This window comes from Populus trichocarpa, chromosome 16 (assembly GCF_000002775.5).
Source record: "Populus trichocarpa isolate Nisqually-1 chromosome 16, P.trichocarpa_v4.1, whole genome shotgun sequence".
NCBI classification, from domain to species: Eukaryota; Viridiplantae; Streptophyta; class Magnoliopsida; order Malpighiales; family Salicaceae; genus Populus; species Populus trichocarpa.
The window spans coordinates 4,284,471-4,304,619 of NC_037300.2; the positions used below are offsets into that span (position 1 = coordinate 4,284,471).

A 20,149-nucleotide genomic window follows, 5' to 3' on the forward strand; every position below is an offset into this window, starting at 1 on the left:
GATAAAAAAAAAAAAGTTGATAAGAAAAATATTAAATAAGATGTCAGGATACCTTAAAAGTTAACCCAAGGATATGAACAGTGTGAGCATTAAATTGTAAACCCCCGGTTTAAACTCGATAAATCCATACTTGAGAGGGTAAGTATTAATTGAAAAAGAAAATTGTTGGTGAATCGGAATGAACATTCTCGGATGGATGAAACAAACAGCTGAAAACTTGAGAATTTTATTCCTTTCAGCAACCAGAGTAAAAGAAAGAATTGTGAACAAAGAGGGGACCACCATTAAACCCAAAAAAAACTAAGGGGCAATACGCAATAGCATGCCACTAACCACTTGCTTTGCAGGGAACTTAAGAGTACAGGATGATGGCAGACTAAGCCGCACGGCATTCTATTAGCAAAGAAAAAAGCGATTGAATAAGGCATAACTTTTCTATGAGACAAAGGTGAAATGATACAAAGCAGATCATACCAAGGATCCCCACTGGGAGACATCTGGAATAGAACATATTGACCATGATCTACCATTCTTACAATGACATAAACCCATCCATATCTCCAGGTCGGTCATTCATTGCCTTGGGATCTCTAATCCTGCCCACATCATCAGCAACTCGCATTAACTAATCGATCCTTTAACCATCATTCAGAGCAACAGCCACATACATGCACACACAAGAGAACGTGCATTTCAATTCTCACTAAAAATATGAGATTGTTAGCTACCTGTTATCAATTCTCACTAAAAATATGAGATTGTTAGCTACCTGTTATCAATTCTCACTAAAAATATGAGATTGTTAGCTACCTGTAGTGTTAACGTCTTGGTCTAGGCTTGCAGCGAAATTCAGCGAGAAGTGCTATATGATCAGAGGACCACTCTGGAGATGGAAGGGCTGTGTCTTTCCTCAAGCTTTCCTCATCCAGGAGTTCCAACAATGACTCCACCGTTAAAGAGTCCGCTGAAAGCATTCAAAAATATTCACTAAACTTTGCATCAAAGAAGGATCAAAATTCAAATAGCATGACCAAATTAGAACAGATGACAACATCATGGCAAAAGATGTGGAGAATAGCATGTTGCAAAGAAGTTAACCTGTGTAAAATATGTAATCTAGGGTGCCAATGAAGTCTCGAGTGCAGTTTGTAAATAAGGGTTCATTTGTTGTGGCATCCATTCTCCTCCTCTGCTGATCCGAACCAAGACCAACACCCACTCTTGCAAACGATGAGTATGCACTGACCTGCAATACTAATTGTATCACTACCAACACAACCCACAACAAGCACCAAAAACAAGAGACAAGCTTTCCTTTCAGCTTTCATTTTCATTTATTAAAGATTAACCAAAAGTTAAAAGTATTTTGGTTTCCCTAAAACCACTGAGACACATTACCAGTGGCAGCTGATGTGTAAGCTTGCTGTGAGGCCGTAAGATTCCAAGAGGATCTACTACCAAATCCGGATGCAACTGATCCACCTTACCCATGGCTAGAAGAGAATGAGGAGCACTGCAACCAAGTTCAACAGTAACCTTAGTTATAGAATATACCAAACATGCACGAGGTAAATGTTAAAAATATTTCATAACAGCAGACCAACCTTCCAGGAACTGAATTGAAATCTCCACACACCAACATAGGAATGTCAGCACTAGCAGCTATTTTCTCCAATCCTTTCAAGAGAGTAAGGACCTAGTTCACAAACCACAAATCAATCATCAGTTTACAAACACAAGCCAAATCAGATTTGCATATAAAATGGAAAAATAAATATGAACCTGCCAAAGCTTGACATCCTTTAAATCCTGGTGGACATTTATATGCGTATTTGCCTGTATTGCAAGAGAAACAGAATACAAAAGCAATTACAAACAGAATGACATCCATCCTTAACAAATTGGAGCCATGACCTTACCTATTGCACTAAGTTTGAGGTAATTTAAAACATGAAAAAAATCAGCAAACAGACACCTAATAAGAGATAAAGGTATCACACATCCACACCATCAGCTTCATCAATTAGGGACCTCATAAACAAATTATGACAGACACCACACAATTTAGCATGAAGAACTGTGATTTTTTTTTTTATGAGAAAAGCAAGGCACTACTGCAGAAACAAGTTTATACAAGGACGAAAATGGCATAACTATTTGGAGAATATTAGGCACAAGATCACTTACAACACAAAGTAGCTGCCGCTTTCCAGGATTATCAGCTCCTTGATTACTAAATTTTGCTTCCAGAACAACTATTAATGCAACATTATCCTATTGAGTAGAAAAGAATTTAGATGAGAAAACCAGGTTAACATAAAAAGAAAAAGTTCCTCATGCACCAGCAAAACTTCAACAAAATCAACTGCAATAAACTAACCTTAACTAATCGATTTAGAGCAGTTTTTCTTTGAGCACTTGGAACCAATGCATCAGTCAAAGACTGAGCAGCCTTATTAAATTCAACCTGCAAACGAGTAAACCCTTTAACGCATGGAAAAAGAAGAACAATACAAAAGCATAGCCCCACATCCAGAACACTTCCAAACCTCATATTTTTTAACATGCGAAAATCTATCTCTGCGAAAAAATGTTGCACAACCATCAATTGTATGAGTATTTATATTGTAAACCTGCGAATAATAACAAGACCTAGTATTAAGTAATAATATTGTAATTGACACATAAATAGTTATGACAATGAGGAGAGGTAGTTTTAAGAACCTCATTGGTTTTTCTCTTATACAGGGCTTGATAGCCATGCTTGTCCAGCTCAGGGGCGAAAAATTCCTCATAATGATCACTTTGTACCTGAGAGCATGGAAAAAAGCATTGTATGAGTTGCCCTGAAAAGGAAGAAGACAATCCCCTTGTCCAATGATGAGGATAACCCATCAACAAAGAATTAGCTTTCTGAAGAGCTAGATAAATCTTGTTATGTTCATAATATATAATTGTGAGAATATCATGTATTTTTATTTAAGGTCTTCTAAGAAAGCTAATTGCCATTTTCATCTATAACATTGCTAGAATAAATGATCCAGTAAGAGTCTCACTATTTAACCCAACCAAACCTAAAGAAACAAAGCAATAACATGGCCGCCAAAAAGAAAATGAAAAATCTCCAATCATCTTTCCCCATCATGTCTTTCATTTTCACTTGCATTTTCTGATGAGATTAAGAACTTCAAGGAAAAAATGAAAATAAAAATTCCCACTTGCTATCCTGATTGATAGATAAAATTGATATCCATTTCTTGTCTTACCTCCTGAAGGCAAACAATGTCTGCACGATAGCCAACTATTTCCCGTAGTAAGTTCTGTCGGCGATACGGCCAAGAAAGGGCCCATGAAGGACAATAACTGTATGTGTCATTTGTAGCATACACATCAGATAAAATGTTGTATGAGAGCACAGTAAAAGTTCCTGATGATGAGATACGACCATCTGAATCTAAAGGTGCCATTGCATCAAGTCCACTAACTGAGATCAAACGACGAGGAGTTGGAGAGGGGGCTGGGATGACACGGGAAGTTAGTAGTGTGTTTGAATGTCCTACAGGGAGTTTAGTTTCTGCATCTACCACAACGCATTCAAACTTGAGAACGTGGCCAATATCATCAGCTGATGGTGTATATGTTTTAGAACGCCCAACTTCAAACCAAGTTTCACCACCACTCCTTTGTGTCACCGCCGCCGGATACAACGGTGTGGAACCATTTGTCAAGCTAGCACTAGATGCGGAACCAGATAAACTAGTATTCATAACTCCAGATCCTGAGCTATTGAAACGCCCAAACAACTCTTCTTCTTCGTTTCCATTTTCATTTATAGCACTTGCAGCACGGTCATGTAGAACTCGATGATGCTGCCATGCATCAGAGAAGCACTTGGGGGAGCAATGGTAACTTTTGGCAACAGGTAATTTGGCCTTAACACAGCCTAGACACTGCAGTGTGGCTTGCTCAGATGGATGTACACTACATATAGCAACTTTTCTATCACTTTGTATCCGATACCTGCAAACAAGCCCAAAAACAGGGCGATGCATATCAAACTGAGTCAACACTAAATTATATGTTCCAATGCAATGATGCCCAGTCAGAGGATGCAACATGAGTTCAACTGAATCACAAGCATGCAACAGCGCGCTTTCATATAAGACTAAATTATATGTTTCAAACTGTCCTGCAACTAAGTTACAGGTGCAATGATGACCTGTCAGAGGATGCAACATAAGTTCAACTGAATCACAAGCATGCAACAGCACTTCTATCAGAAAGCTAAATTTTAAAACATATGTAAACAACTAAACATACTGAATTAAAATACTGATGCTCGATTGGTTTTGTTAGGCTTAATTTTGCTCAAATCAAATAGGATTCAGTTTGATCCATTCATAAATTATGTGTAAATGGCAACCACATTAACTTTAATTATGACATTCCTATGACTATTCCAAACTGCAACTCCCATCTTTTTAAGTTTCCTTGTTTCTCCTTTACCATTCGACAACAGGGTAATCTTCAAATGTCCTCTGCACCGAGCACACCAGAACCATAAAGTCATCATGTTAATCTAAAAAAGGGTATATATTTCCAAACAGCTAGCAGTAAAATATACAACAAGGTCCACCTGGCTAAGCATACTTACGAGGACAGCTGACAATAATCTTACACAAATGTGTCACCAGAAGTCAATAAAGCTAACAATACAGGTCACACGCCTTTTCTTCAAACACACAACTCCTAGAAGGGAAAAAAGGTGGAAAAAGTTCCTGATCAAAGAATCCTGACCCTTATTATGTTCTAGGAAAAGTAAGAAAATACACATTTAAGTTGATGACAAAAATCTTGATGCTTTTCCATTGACCCAGTTCATGCAAACATTTATGAGAACTAATATCATGCCATGTTGGGAAATACCCCAATGATACCAAGGTTTTATTCCAAATCATATGCCAGCTACAGAAGAAAATAGAAAAACATGTGTTGAGAATACCTGTGCATAAAAAACATGTGTTGAGCATACCCGTGTATTATCACTCAATCTATCATTGCATACACTACTGCCAAATAGAAGCCACACAGCAGTAGAACTGAGATCTGGCAGTACCCAAAACAGGTACAGGGCACAGGCATGGATCCTCACCAGATGCAAAGGAATGAGAACATGGTGCTGCAATTGTCTATGTCTGGGCCCATGCCAATGATCAAGGCCAAGTCATGAGGCACATAAATTAAGGAAGATAAACAAGTGAACCTAACACCTCCAGGATATTAATTTCCCTAATTGATGAAGTAGAGGGAAAAAAGGGAATACTATATTCCTTCGAACTTTTTTACTTTGCCCCATACTGGATGAGGCACTTTAAATTGTAAATCCAATTGGACCATTAAACCAGGGACATTAAATTCTGACTTTTTAAGTGGTACAGTAGAAAGTTTATACACATTGGTGAGCACAATCCCACCACACATAACCATAATACTAAGTTGAATTACCAAAATTGAAATATAACAATCAATAATACCGCTTTTTAGGGCTTCAAGTCTAGAGGCCTTGCAGCTCAATCTGTTTTAAGCATTAAGTATGGCAGTATAGCAGTTCTATCCAATTTGTGCTATCAGTCTCATAAAATATGTTTATTCCTATTAAATCATCAATATGTTCAGCAAATGACTCTGAATCAAATAATCCAATAATAACTGACCAAGTTAAATAATTGATAAGACACATTAGGATCTATTCAATTAACCACCCTACAGAAAATTGCAAAAAATGCATGACCAGAGGACAAGCATGACTCAAAAGCCAAGACACATGGTCCAACTACCAATTATGTTGAATACATAATGATGCAATGAAATTATGATGCTTCAGCCCTAAATTACTGCTTTGTATTAAAAAAAAAGGATTCCCAATGTTTGAGATGTATGATGACCTCATGAAGCTATAAATGCCAGTCAAGTGTTACAGCTCACAGCCAACATAATTTTATGGTGGCAACACATATAATATTTCAAGATAATTACTAGTCACTCACCAAATTAAATTTATAAATACATAATGAAAAAGCTTCAATCACTAATCAGCAATTCAATACCTAACTTTCTAGTATAGCCCTTCACCATGTGGTGGTACAATGTACCTAACATCCAGGAAGGAAAAAAAAGAAAAAATAAAAGCTAGAAAGATTTCAGTTTACCATAATATGCGTTACGAGTTTTTGTCGTATAATAACACAAGTCACCACAAGCCGCAACAACATACTGTGCTCATGGAGTCTAGTTCGCCAAGCAATTTGATTTATTTTAATGTATTGATAGAAGTTTCAAGCCTTCAACGCTTTAAAACGAAAACAACAAACATTAGAATGACACAGATTAAAGCAGGCACTAAACACCAAAACAAGGAACAATTTAAAACACAAAGAATATCATTTAAAAAAGCACCAAATTGCACAAGAAATAATCAAACAAATCCAAATATTCCAAGAACCCAACATTAGCAAGAACATAAAAAGAAAAAGGAAAAAGGAAAGGAAAAGGAAAAGGAAAAGGAAAAAGAAAAAGAAAAGGAAAAAGAAAAAAGAAAAAATCACTTACCACTTGTATCTCAAGAAATGACCGTCAAGAGGGGCAGACTCGGGCACGTCATCGGTAGTAGCATTCGTATCCGGTCGCCGTAAAAGAACATACGGCGTTAACTCACAACCAACAATAGGAATATCCGATGGAAGATGCACACGTATCACGCTCAGCATGCTTTTATTTTCTTCTTCAAAGTCTTGGTTACACTTCACTTTCCTCGCCACACTGTAGCCCTATCAATAATAAAATCAGTCGGCGGATCCGCCATTCACCTGACCCAATGAACCGCCAGCCTTAATCAATCGATCAATCAATCAAAAACCCTCGATTTCTCAATTAAAACAAAAGTAAACAACAGATCTTGAGAAATTAACAGTGGAATTCAAGTTTGGGTTTGGAGAGTAACTGAAGTAACGGATCGATTTGGGAAATGATCGGAAAGATTCTAGAGAGGGAGAGAGTTTTTGAAATTTTTTTAGAGAGAGAAAGGAGAGAATTCGACAATTAGGGTTTTACAGAGAAAAGGGAAGAGTGAATATTAATTTATATAATAATAATAATAATGAGAAATGAAAAGACGACGCGCGTGGGTGTGTGGGGGTGGTGAAGGAGGTATAGATGGTGGCGGTCTGCGATGTCTAAATTAGCTACAAAGTTTTCCCCTCGGAAATTGGAGGTATTATTTATTGACCAGAGAAAATGGTTATATAGTGCCTGCTTTCATTTATAATTATAACATCTGCATATTATAATTTATATGATTATTTAATTTTAATATTTAGTTTATAGTCATGTTATGTACTATGGCATCAACCATGGAACAATATTATTTTGATTTTATAAAATATAATGAGATTGATTTGAATTAAAATTAAAAAAACTCAAATAGAATCATATCAATTCTTAAATTAATTTAAAATAAAATTTAATTTGAGTCATTTAGCAGGTTATTAAATTCATCAAACTAAACTAAATTTAATAATTATACTAATAATATGAGGTTCTTTTTAATGTCAAATAAAATGAAAATTAAATAAACTAAATTTAAAATAAAATGAGTCAGGTTTTTTTTATTAATTCATTTTCCTTTTTTGTTTCCTTTCAAATTTGGTTATATCTTTGTGCTTAATAAATTTAATGCTGAAAAGAAAAAAAGATAAATCTCCTTCAACTAATTAAAGAAAAAATGATTTATTTGAATGTATCTAAAATTAAAACTATATATTATTAAACATACTTGTATAATAATTAAAAATATAAGCATGCCTTTTTGTTTATTGGATGAAAAGAAATTTCCATTAATTCACTCTGAAATTTGAGAAAAAGAGAAGAATCACGTTGAAAAGGAAACACATATTTAGATAAGGAAAATAAAATAAAATAATCATGATAAATGATATAAAATAAGAGCAATTTTATGTAACGTTAAAAGAATATTGTTCATGACAAGATAGAACCATTAACTGATATAACATGTCATCAAATCTAAAGAAATCACTCCATGTCATCAAATCTAAAGAATTCATTAATCATGTCTAACTTTTTTAAATAGATAAATTAATGTAATTATTGCTTTTTAATAAGGATTAACATTGATGTTGATTTTAAATGAATTTTTCAATTAATCTGATTATTTTTTCAATGTAAGTTACAAACCTAAAATAAGATTAATCTAACTTATGGAGAAGGTAAATTAAAATTGATTTATTTGAAATTAAAACAAGAAGTTAGCAATAATATAAGTAGTAGATGATATGTTTATTCTATGATTATTTAATTATAAAGAATAGCATATATGTTTACATAATTCAATAATATAAAATAAAAAAAATTTGATATGAAAAAAATAATTTTAAGGTCATGAAAAAAAAACCTTATAATAAAACTCAAAATCTCTCTTTTCAGTTTATTATTTCCACGACTCAAAAAGTTTCTTCTAATCTTCTCATGTTAATAATGCATTAACCATTAAATAAATATGATAACGTGTCCGAATAAAGTTATAAATGACTTCAAAAGGCAACCCGCAGCAATTATATTAATTTGACTATTTAAAAAAGTGATTGTTTACATTTAATTTATTAACATAATTGATTTTTTTTATTTGTTGACATGGGATGATTACAAATTATAGCTTGAGTTTCATAAAATTTCTCGAGTATCAACACTTAGTTGATTGTGTACCTAGAAAAGCTTCCATGATCGACCTTTGTCGCTCCAGAGCTTTAGTTTTTTTTTTTTTTCTTGATAATCATGCCCGGCTGTTTTAATCTTGTATGGGACAGTAAAGTAATAATAAAAATAAAAATAATAACAACAACAATAATAATATTATTATAGTTTTTCACAGTGCAAGACTTCACTGTTCATCATCTCACACATTACTATAGATAGGTTACGTAAAACTTTACTTCTTTTCAATTTGGTACCCAAACTTTTTTTTAGCGATTTAGTCTTAATTGAAAATCAATTGATTTTGATTTTTTATGAAAAGTTGGGATTGAAAGAAGAAAAATTGAAATGAAAAAGGTGTCAAAGATGGGTGGCATGTTGTAAGTTTTGCAAAAGATACACTTTAGTCCTTAAACTTTAAAAATCACATAAATTATAAAATTTCAGTACCTCGATATTTTTTCAATTCAATTTTGGTAAAAAAAATCATTATAGTGTTTGGTTGAGAGATAAGAGAGAGAGAGAAAAGTCAACGAATTCCAGCGGCATAGAAAGAAAAGTATCGTTGACATCGATTAAAGCCACCAAAACGGATGATATGCGTGTCAAATGGTTCCATTTGATTATGGAAGTTCATATTATGTGTTTTTTTACCTTTAAAGATTGTAAAAAAACAAACCTGAGTTTGAGTTGATTTTAGTTTTTTAGGCGGTTTTTTGAAGCTGTAAATAAGTTTATCATGGTTTTTACAGTGTTTTATATGTGTTTTAGGTTAGAACATTGGTTGAAAAACAGGTTTTTTGGTAAAAAAAAACCTAAGCCCCGATATATAAAAATAAAAACTTAAACTAGGGCAGGCCTGCGCGTGGTCACTAACATTGGTCAAGCGGGCTACCCTGGCTAGCCAGGCTCAACAACGCCTAGCCTTTACTTTTTTATATAATTTTTTTCTAATTATTTTTTTTGAAATTAATGATTTTTTATGGTTTTTTTCTCTAAATTTTTTTAATTTATATTTAAATCAGTATCCCATCTATTTTTCATTTTATTTAGAGAGCTTCTACTATATAACGATTATTTTTTTAGTTATATATTTAAATTTGAAGAGTTTTTCTAATTCATCTATAATTGTTTTATCTTTTGTATGGATGAAGTTTATTTTTGAAAATAGAAAAATTATTTTAAGATAATATTTTAAATATGTGCAGCCTTACATGATGTTTTTTTTCCTTTTATTTTATTTGATCAATTTAATTTCTGTCTCCATTTCTATTATTGTTTGCTTAAATAAAAAAATTATTATAATAAACAAATTTATCAAACACAACCGGGTAAATGTCTTGTCTTTCAAAATTAAATATCTTGTCTCTTAATTTTTCAAATTTTATTTTTAGGTATCATTAATGATTATTTATTTATTTATTCATGCACATAGTTCTTGATTTATTTTATTACATGCATGTATAAATTTTTTGAATTGAACTTAGATTTTTTAAACGATAGAAATACATTGAAAAAACATGCATATACAATTTTCTTATAGAAAATAAAAGTATTTGACCCGTGGTGAAACGCGAGTCACATAACTAGTTATAAACTAAAACAGAAGAGCATTTCACTATATATACATTGTTGATCCTCTTACATTCTTATATTCACTAGACTGTTAATAGCCAATTTGTTTTTTCATTCTAGATCATCGCTTTTTTTGTTGTTTTATACTTGGATTACTCAATTTTTCTAATTTTCAATTTAGTCCTCTGAAATTATATTACCGTGATTTTATATGTTGACATCTATTTTGGTTTGGTTTCTTTCACTTATGTGATGCATTTTTAAATATCTCGACATTAAATAAATGATTAATTTTACAAAATAGATTTTTTAGCTTATTATAAAAAAACCCTAAAAGATGAGGCATAAAAATTAAGATAAAGGAAGAAACAAAGTCCTTTTCCATAAAATGAGTGAAAAAATTTCATTTGATCCCCCAAGTTCTCTTAGATTACTATGTTTTGGTCTGTTTCGTTTCTCTCTTGATGTGTTGTTAAATATTTCGTTTCTCTCTTGATGTGTTGTTAAAATGAGTGAAAAGTCAATTTGATGAAACAAAGTTGTAGCTTATTATTAAAAAAACAAAAACAAATTGAGAGATAAGGAACCAAAATTAACACAAAAGAAGAAATAGAGCTATTTTTCCATAAAAAGCACACAAAATTTTCATTTGGTCCCTCAAATTTTAATTTCTTTATTAATTGATCATGTTAGTTTAGATTATTATGGTTTGATCCTACACTTTATTTTTTTCACGTTTCAATTCAATTCTTAGAGATTGCGAGAGGAGCGAGAAAATTGTCCAAAAAGTGCAAAAGAGAAAAAGTTCCAAGATGGTCGAATTTCAACCAACAATAGCTCCTATTTTGGTGTCTATTGATTCATCTTTAAGAGAAAAATTCAATGAATATAGTTTTGAATTTTAATTATGCTAAATTAAAACATAGATTAGGCATGAAATTATTCTTAATTTGGTGTTTTCATGCAATTACTATGTGTTTTGTGGTCGATAATAGGGTTTTATTGGTCCATATAATGTTTTCGGGAGGGAAAAAAGGCTTGAAATATGGGTTTTAGAAGTAAAAAAAACTTAAATCCTAATTTTTCAATCATCAAAACTATTTTTAGTGACTGAAAATGATTAAAAATAAATGACATGTCGTCTATTATCTATAAAAAAGAATTGGTCTAGGCTCAAGTTGAGAAGTGCCTAAGTTTGATTTTCTAGGCCTTTATTTTTTTAATTTTTTTTTAAGTAAAAAAACAGTCGTTCTTGTAAATTAGAATATATACAAGGAATACCTAGAAATAAATGAATACTCGGCACATTTATGGATATCCATCAACTAAATAAATAGTCTGAACAATTAGTCTTCTCATCTTCTTGAATAATTTATCAAAGAAAAAAATATTTGGTTGTAAAGATAAAAATCTATTAGGTTTTTATTCTTTTTTAAAATGGGTAATAAAAGCAAAGCGACCAGAATTAATTATAGTAATTTTTTATTATTTTTTGTTCTAAAAATCAGTATAAATAAGCGTTAAAGAGAACATATTTTGCACACCTTTACAATAGCTCTCTGGCCTTCTCCCTTGGCTCCTTTTGCTCTGTTACCCGTTTTCTTCTTTAATTTAGTGCTTAAGTACTTGATATATAGTTGATACCATCCACGTTAATAAAATGTGTAATGCTTATCTTAGCAAATACATAGTGTAATTATATCACTCTTTCAGATTTGCAAGTGATCTAAGTTACAGGCTCTGAACTTTTTCTTAGCAATACATGTAAGAATCTACAACTTCAGTGTCCAATGTGTCCTGAAAGCATTCAAAATTGTTCATTTGAGCGTCTCCTGACCTGAAAAATTAGGGAAATGGATAAGGTCCAAGCAAGACTAGTAAACACATGAAAGTAGTAGTGAACTGACAAATGCATGATTCAATGTCAACGGAGATTTATAATTGTTGTTTATCAATACGCATATGCTAACCCTAATCCTATTAATCTTCGTCACTAGCAAACTTCGTTAAAGTAAATAAAATGGCTTACAATGTGGGAAAAACAACTTGATGGGAAGAGGTAATAGTAAGCAAATATCCACTCAACTATGTCAGCTGTGCACTTTAAAACACCTCAAATTAGCATGTCAAATTTGTGACTTGGTTGTGATATTGGGATAACCTCGTCAAAAGAAAACTGAATAAAACTATAAAACTCAATTATCAAACAACCCCATGTTGAAGAGTGGAACTAAAAAAAATTTAATTAAAAAAACAATGAAAAAAAAGATCAAAGTCAACCCGTCCCTGTTAATTTCGCGACCATGGAAAAAAATTGAGATAACCCCATAGAAAAGAGATTGAAAAAAAAAAGAGTATGAAGACCACCTCTGAAGGATGAAATTGAAAAAAAAATTAAAAAAGACCTAAAAAAAGTCCAAAGTCAACCTATGTTAACCTTCAAAACCCTTGATCCTAGTTATGAGTAGAGACTAACCCCACAAAAGACAAACCCTAAAAAATAATAAAGCAAAATTCCAAATCATTAAAATACTAAGGGATGAAATTGAAAAAAAAAATGCAATAAAAAAAGTTCCAAAACAAAAGAAATAACAATTAAAAGAATAGGGATTAAATTTGATATAAAAGTAATTTGAAATCAAATGCTTAGGGATGAAATTGAAAGAAAAATTCAATTAGAAAAAGGATTAAAAATAAACAAATAAAAAAAATAAGAATCAAATTTGATATAAAACTTATATGAAACTAAATGATGAGGGGCTAAATTAAAGAAAAACATCATTAAAAAAATATTAAAAAAACAAAACAAAACAAATGACAATCAAAAGAATAAGGACCAAATTGAAAAACAAAAACAAATTAAATGACACTTTTATATTTTGGCAAAGGGAAGAGAGAGAAAAGAGGGAGAAGAAGAAAAAATCATTGGAGCCCAACCGTCACAGTATCGCCATGAACATGCATAGTATCAATGAAAAGAGGATGGCGAAGTGCTTCCAACGCTACCCCATAAGGCGGCATTTGGTGGTGAGGCGATATGCTGCCTAAAAGGCACAAGAGTCGCCCATTATTGTGCCTTTGTTTTGCTTATGCAATAGCATCGTTGAGGCACAAGCTCATTGATAATTCTTCAACTTTTATCTTATAAATACACAAAATCCAAAAGACATAAGACATTTGCAATAACAAACAATAAAATACCTTTTATGTCGATACATCCATTTATATTGAGACACTTATTCGTCTCACCAACTATTTCAAAATTAGAAGACTATAGCATGAGAAGATGTAACAAATACAAGGCCTTGATTTTATTGTAATTCTATCACTTAGACAACTATGAATGGATCATCTTAACCCAAAAATTTAAGTTGTTATGTGAAACACTAAGAATAGTTCTATATTAGTCTTTAACATACCCCTTAAATGAAAACTCTTTGAACTTAAAACTTTTACAAGCCCACCATTAACTTCTATTTAATTTTTATAATTGTACTTAGTCATTAAAACTCTTATATCATGTTAAAGAACATCTTTACCAAAATATTTAAGTTATTAAACATAAGAATGATTTTATATTATTTTCTAACATTTGTTGTGGCGACCATAAAAAGAAAAGAAAGAACATATATCTGACTTCATGTTCTTTAAGGAAAAATGTTTTATTTATAGAGTCGTCACTTAATGTTATGGTACTAGAAACCTTAACTGATCAATAAAGATTACATGGTACGGGACTGGTTACACTAAAGAAAAGATATTATCACCCATAAAACATCCTACCTAAGATAGGTTGTATTGTTGTTTTTCCCTGAAATTGCTAAAGGTCTGTTGTGTTATGCTATCAATGGTCTTCCTATAATATTTCTAATTCTAGCGTCAGTAGATATTCAATTGAAAGTACTTTCGACTCAAGCACTGGTAAGTACTGCATGTATGAGATATAATATTCATGAATTTGATATCAGTAAATGTTTTGGCTAAAAATATTTTCAATTCTGGAATTAGTGAATATTGCATCGAAAATATATTCATAACTCCAGAATCAGTGAATATTACAAAAAAATATTCTCAATTCTCGCATTGAAGAATATCAAAAAATTGATATTCCCGACTCTAGCATCAATGAATATTAAAGATTAGTATTCTTGACTCTAGCGTTATTCAATATTAAATATAGCAACTTGATATAAGTACATTTACCTCAAATAATTTTTTAATGAAATTTTAAAAGTGAGCTTTGGCTCACAAGAATGGTAAAAAAGGCCCTTGGCCCTTTTATTAAAGAAAACATGTCATTTACCAATTAAAAATTATTCTTATTGTTTATTGAAAAAAAAAAGTTTTTAGTTTTTTTAGATTTAATTTAAGTCATTTTATTTCAATCAAGTTTTTAATGAATTTAATAAACTTGTTATGAAGTTTAAAAATACATGCAACAAATATTTCAAAAATATACCAAAAATATTTTTTTATTTTTTATTTTTTTAATGCTAAACATGGTGTAAATTATGCAAAGAGATATTTTTTTCTTTTTTTTAAATGGTTGGTCATGATGCAAATTAAAACATTTGCTTTGTTTTTTTTGCTTTTTTATCCATTTATCTTTTATTTCCGACCACGATGCAAATTTGTAGGAAAACAAATTAAAACATTTTTCTCTTTTGTTTTTTTTTTTACCGATTTATCTAACACTTGTGAAAAAAAAATGCATCACAAACACATCCCTTCATGATTCAACTTACACAATCATCCCATAATCAACCATATTTTCACAATAACATCAAGATAAATTAAGGAATCATTCCAAGCTCCAAAATCCACCTTTAATGGAGTGGCTGAGTCAGGTGAATCCGTCATAATCGAGTCAATGGACTACTGAAACAATGGTGGCGCCTCACAGCGGCACGTGGAGGTGACGTTCTTGCGACCTGGAGTACGCGTGATGGTCAGGATCGTGTAGCTTTCCTTCTCCTCATCACTCTTACACCAACAGTGTCAAAAACGGCGACCTAAAAAGGGAGAAACAAACGCCAGATGTTTTGGGTTCTCTCTCTCTCTCAGTCTCTCTCGATTTTGTCTATCTCTCTTCTGTTAGATCGTTGCTACTATGAATGAGGGAGAAGATGAAGTGGTTGTCCATTGTGACTGCTTTGGCCGGTGTGGAGGAGCTTGGTGATGATGGCTATGACAGTGGCTGACGGGTCTGTGGTGTTTGGTTTTGACTAAGAGAGAGGCTGGCGGTTAAAGATGGTGGTTGGTAGAGGAGGGACGACGCAGCTGCTGTAAGTGCATGCAAGGTCATCGATCGGTGGTAAGCGGCGGGGTGCTGCTCGTACTGGTAATAGAGCGTGGCCAAAAGAAAAATGGAGAGCTTTTTTTTTCTTTTTAATACGCAGAGGCATTTTATTTAAAGAATGAATATGGTAAAAAATAATATATATTATATTTTAAAATTTTATTTAATAATTTAAATTATTAAATTAAAATAATTATTTTATAAGCTATCTCAATTACGTTTGTCCCTTCCCAGTAGTTATGCTCTCTCTTTTTGTCTTCTCTTCGTTCTTTTCCTTCATTATTTCATTGTGCCTTCAATTACTTATGACCCTTAAAAAACACTTAAGAACATGTTTCTTTCTTTTTTTTTTATCCTTTGAAAAGGGTTTTGACAAAAGACAAGTAAAAAAAATGACATAAATGAATGATAACACATCTTTTTAGACTTTTTTTTTTATTTTTTTTATCTATTTTGAAAAATAATTTTGACTATTTTTCCATTCACAAGCTCATTTGATGATTTCTCCACTATTTTTTTCCTAGCTTATTTAAAGGAACAGTCACACTTATGGATTTGCCCACAAGTTTGGCCTTTTTAATATATATTTTTCTTTGCAAAAAGAGCAAATAGCATGTTGTTTATCTTCTTTTTTTTTTAATATAGATGACATGTTATCTTTTTGTTTAATTTCCAACCATATAAGGGGTGGTCGAAAAATCAAGTTGAGTTTTTCGCATCCAAAAATTTTTTAATCTATTTTTATCTAAAGACACCTAATAAACATTCTTATAATATCAATAAACCAATCTCTTAACTCAAAACATTATTAAATTGGTTCAAAAACACAAAATCAAACCCAAAAAAAATATCAACCTTGATCTACTTTTTTCATACAACATGAAGCGTAAAAAAATACCTCAAAGAAACTTTTCTTGTCTAATGGAACCTTTTAACATTAAGAACAATTTTTTTTTGTTGCTAAAATATGATCAATCGATGACTATCTCTTTTTTGTTATTTTTTAGAAAAAAAATTTCTTCTCCCTCAAACCGAGAAACTGTCAAAATAAATAAAATGAATTTTTAGGATAAAATTTAAAATTTCTCAAACTGTAGGGATATTAAAAGGAAGAAAAAAGAAATAGGTTATCATAATTCACCAAATGTTTTAGTATAGTTTGTAATGTACATAATAATATAATTTGAGAAAAAGAGAGAGGAGAGGAGAGGTTATCATAATTCATACATCCATGAAATAGATTTCAAAGCTATCTGCCAATGTGGAAACTTTAAAGCAGCTATTGTGCTAGATGGTTTGAACTCCAACTTTATATCCTTACCAAACATACATAATTATAGCCATGCATGACAAGCTAGATGAAGCCTCAAACAGCCAAGCTAGATTAAGCCTCAAACAGCCAAGCTTCTTTACACAAGCAGTCACTTTAGTTTGTCTTTGGTTCTCATTCAAAGCCACAAGGATAAGTTCTAGCATATATGCAGGCACGCAGCTTCTTCTGCCAGAAAACATAATGTAGGGCTTTGATTTCCACGTAGCATCAATGATAAGAAATGATATTCAGAAACTAACCTGCACACAACAATAAGAAATGATATTCGAAAACTACCGAAGCTTTGTTAACAACTCATGCAAAAGAAGAAAATGAAGGAGAGGGAGAGAGAGAGAGAGACTTCACTAAGATCCAATAAAACTCAATTAATTAGCCCATAATGCTAACATTAACTACAAGATTAATTCGAAAGAAAAACTACATCCCATGGTCATAAAAATCCTAAACAAAAAGAAGAAGACGAAGAGGAAGAAACTAGAAAAGGAAAGCTTAAACTAAAGAAGGAGAGGGAGGGAGGGAGAACATCGAAAATCCTTATGCCTGGTCTCGTCCTGCATGCCACAAGGATAATTGTCATTGCAAGCTTAAACTCTCTCCATGCCTTGCATCTTTCTGCAATTGTTCAATTTATAGAACTTAAACTTAATTGTTCTATGACACTTTGACATGATGTTTCATAGCTAGGGCTGACCTCATATAGTACAAAAAAAAAAGAGTACTGACCAAACCAAAACCCTTTTTCGTGAGTGGAATAAAAATAGTACTATATAATTAACTGTGTCTTTTTCATTGTACTGATAACTTTTTAGGAGTTTCTTTTTTAAAAAATAATTAGCATTTAAAATAATAATAAAATAATATACATTCAAAACAAATAGGTGAAATAACATAATTTATACATATAACACAAGATTTAGAGTTGTCACTACTTTGAAACGCAACATTTCAAAAAATAAAAAAATTTAAATGAATCGACAAAAATTACAATGTAAAGAAAGGAGAGAGAGAAAAAATAAAAAGACTCTAGGGGTAATTGAAACTCCATTTACAATATCATCGAAAAAATTTTAATAAGATGAATCTAACGACACCAAGAAAAGTCACTAACAATGACAAGAGTGGGTCACACTGTTTTTTCAAAAACAAACAAGCAATTATAATGAAGAGAGATGAGGGAAAAAAAAGAAAATAAAGAAAAAATCTTGAAGGCACACTGAAGTTTCGATTACAATACTACCAGTACTATAAAAAAAATCTTGACGAGACAAATCCAACAACTTCAAAAAATATCATCAAAGTTGACTGGAGTGGGCTACACTTGCCATCAAAAGCAAGTGAGTACCCACTGGACGATAAATGTAGCCTACTTTATTCACCATTAATATTTTTTCTTGATGTTGAATTTGTTTCGTCGAGATATTTTCAATAATACTAGCTAGTAGTGTAATAATCAGAACTTTGATGTAATTTCAAAATCTTTTCTTTTTCTTTTCTTTTTCTTTATCATAATTTTTCACAATATCTTTAAAATGTTATGTCTTTAAAACTGTACTATTTTGTTAATTTTTTTTTAATAAAAAAAACCGTACTAATAAGCGGAAAAAACCCTTGTTAAGAAGGCATAGGTTCACTTGTGATGCTATATGGATGGAAACACAGGATTTGGATACTGTTAGGGCTAGCAGATTTGGCGCAACAGTAATAATGATTACAGCTCTGTATTTTCTCACACAGAGGTTCTGTGGATTCGTAGCCAAGTGCATTCAACATTTGCTCAGCAGAACCAAGTTGCAGGAATAGTCACCCTCAAGCGCAAGCTTGGATCGAGTATGATTTTGTTAGATACTGAGCTCCTTCTATCTCACACAGTCGCAACTACAAAACTACAGTGATTTTATCAGATACAAAGGTCCCAGTTGCGCTATTATATTAAGAGACTGTTTTAGTGCGCAGTAGCTTTTGTTTCGTTGTTAAATAGTTTTTTCTGCTTTTTGTATTAGATGTAAAATGTAATTATATTTTAAATCTTGATTTTATAAAAATTAAAATTTGATTGTAGTACGGATCAAGATTCACTAGCACTTGTATGTGGTTTATGTTCAGTTTGCCGTTGCTCTTGCTCTTCTTCTTTGGTCTCTTGGGGACCCTCCTCCACCACCGGAGCTGCCGCCGGAATATCTGTGCGTCGGATCAGAGGCTGGGCAACATGGCCATCGAGACAAGAGGAGCTATTTTCTTTCTACCCAACCCTCAAAATCATATTGCCCATGACCCAAGATCCGACGACCTGAACAGAGGCTGCCAATCATTGACTCCCAATATTGTGATCACTGCAAGAACTTTCAAATTTGAAAATTAGTAATGGTCACAGGCTATTAAATGAAGAACAGAACAGTCACAGGCTATTAGTTATGCTCACCTCAATTTCAGTGCCAACAGATCATATGGGGTACTCGTACTACATAAGAGGACAGGGCTGTAATGCATCCATGTGAGGGTCTGGTCAACAGAGCACTAAAATTGGAGAAATTTTGAATTCAGGGTTAAATTTTTGTTCGGGTTAAAAACCTCTTGGAAAAAAAAAAACAGTTAAATTATAGTTGAATATATTTGGCTGGAAATATTTTGGAAATCGAAACACTTTAGTTGTGACAAATGCACTTTAAGGAATTAAATTACATGAAATTAAATTAAATATTTGATTTTTTTTTCTTTTTAACATTTTTTAAAGAACAACACTAATAAATTATATAAAACAACACTAATAACCTATATAAACCAAAAATAAGAACTAGGCATTTATAATCAAATTAGCTCTACTCTTGTTAACATGACCAAGCTCATGTTAAAAGTTAGATGATAGATTAAATAGATTAACTCAAGTTGAATTATATTAATTTAAAATAATATTATTTTAAAATATAAAAAAAATAAAACAAGGTTGTTTCAAGATTTACTATATATAATTGGGCCAATTTTTTTATGATTTAATTTAAAATTTAATTCAAATTAGACTAGATAAGTGAGTTACTCGGTTTACCGAGAAGTTAATTTAAAACTCATAATTCTTTTATTATATTAAAAACCTTATTACAATTTAAAAAAATTAAAAAAACCTCAAACAACAAACTTTACTACTTTTTCTCCAAAATGGGTTCATGGTAAAGGCTAGGCTT

The 20,149-nt window shown here is 31.8% G+C and overlaps 1 protein-coding gene across 4 annotated transcripts; it reads right to left on the minus strand.

Annotated features, from left to right (window-relative positions):
• Window positions 1-210: 210 nt before the first annotated feature.
• Window positions 211-7,263, minus strand: LOC7469907 (carbon catabolite repressor protein 4 homolog 1). 4 transcript variants are annotated; one of them, XM_052447982.1, is made up of 12 exons: window positions 6,610-7,263; window positions 3,267-4,020; window positions 2,725-2,811; window positions 2,550-2,633; window positions 2,381-2,467; window positions 2,188-2,274; window positions 1,783-1,836; window positions 1,605-1,696; window positions 1,399-1,513; window positions 1,099-1,246; window positions 770-964; window positions 211-728 (listed from the first exon to the last, which is right to left on the minus strand). In XM_052447982.1, exons 1-11 carry the CDS (start codon window positions 6,765-6,767, stop codon window positions 819-821), a joined length of 1,812 nt encoding a protein of 603 aa, XP_052303942.1. In that variant the 5' UTR covers window positions 6,768-7,263; the 3' UTR covers window positions 211-728; window positions 770-818. The 4 variants fall into 4 exon arrangements, with proteins under 4 accessions (XP_052303942.1, XP_052303941.1, XP_052303940.1 ...); XM_052447981.1 differs by having other exon boundaries at window positions 211-596; window positions 811-964; window positions 6,610-7,262; XM_052447980.1 differs by having other exon boundaries at window positions 211-635; window positions 811-964; window positions 6,610-7,262.
• Between the last annotated feature and the right edge of the window lie 12,886 nt (window positions 7,264-20,149).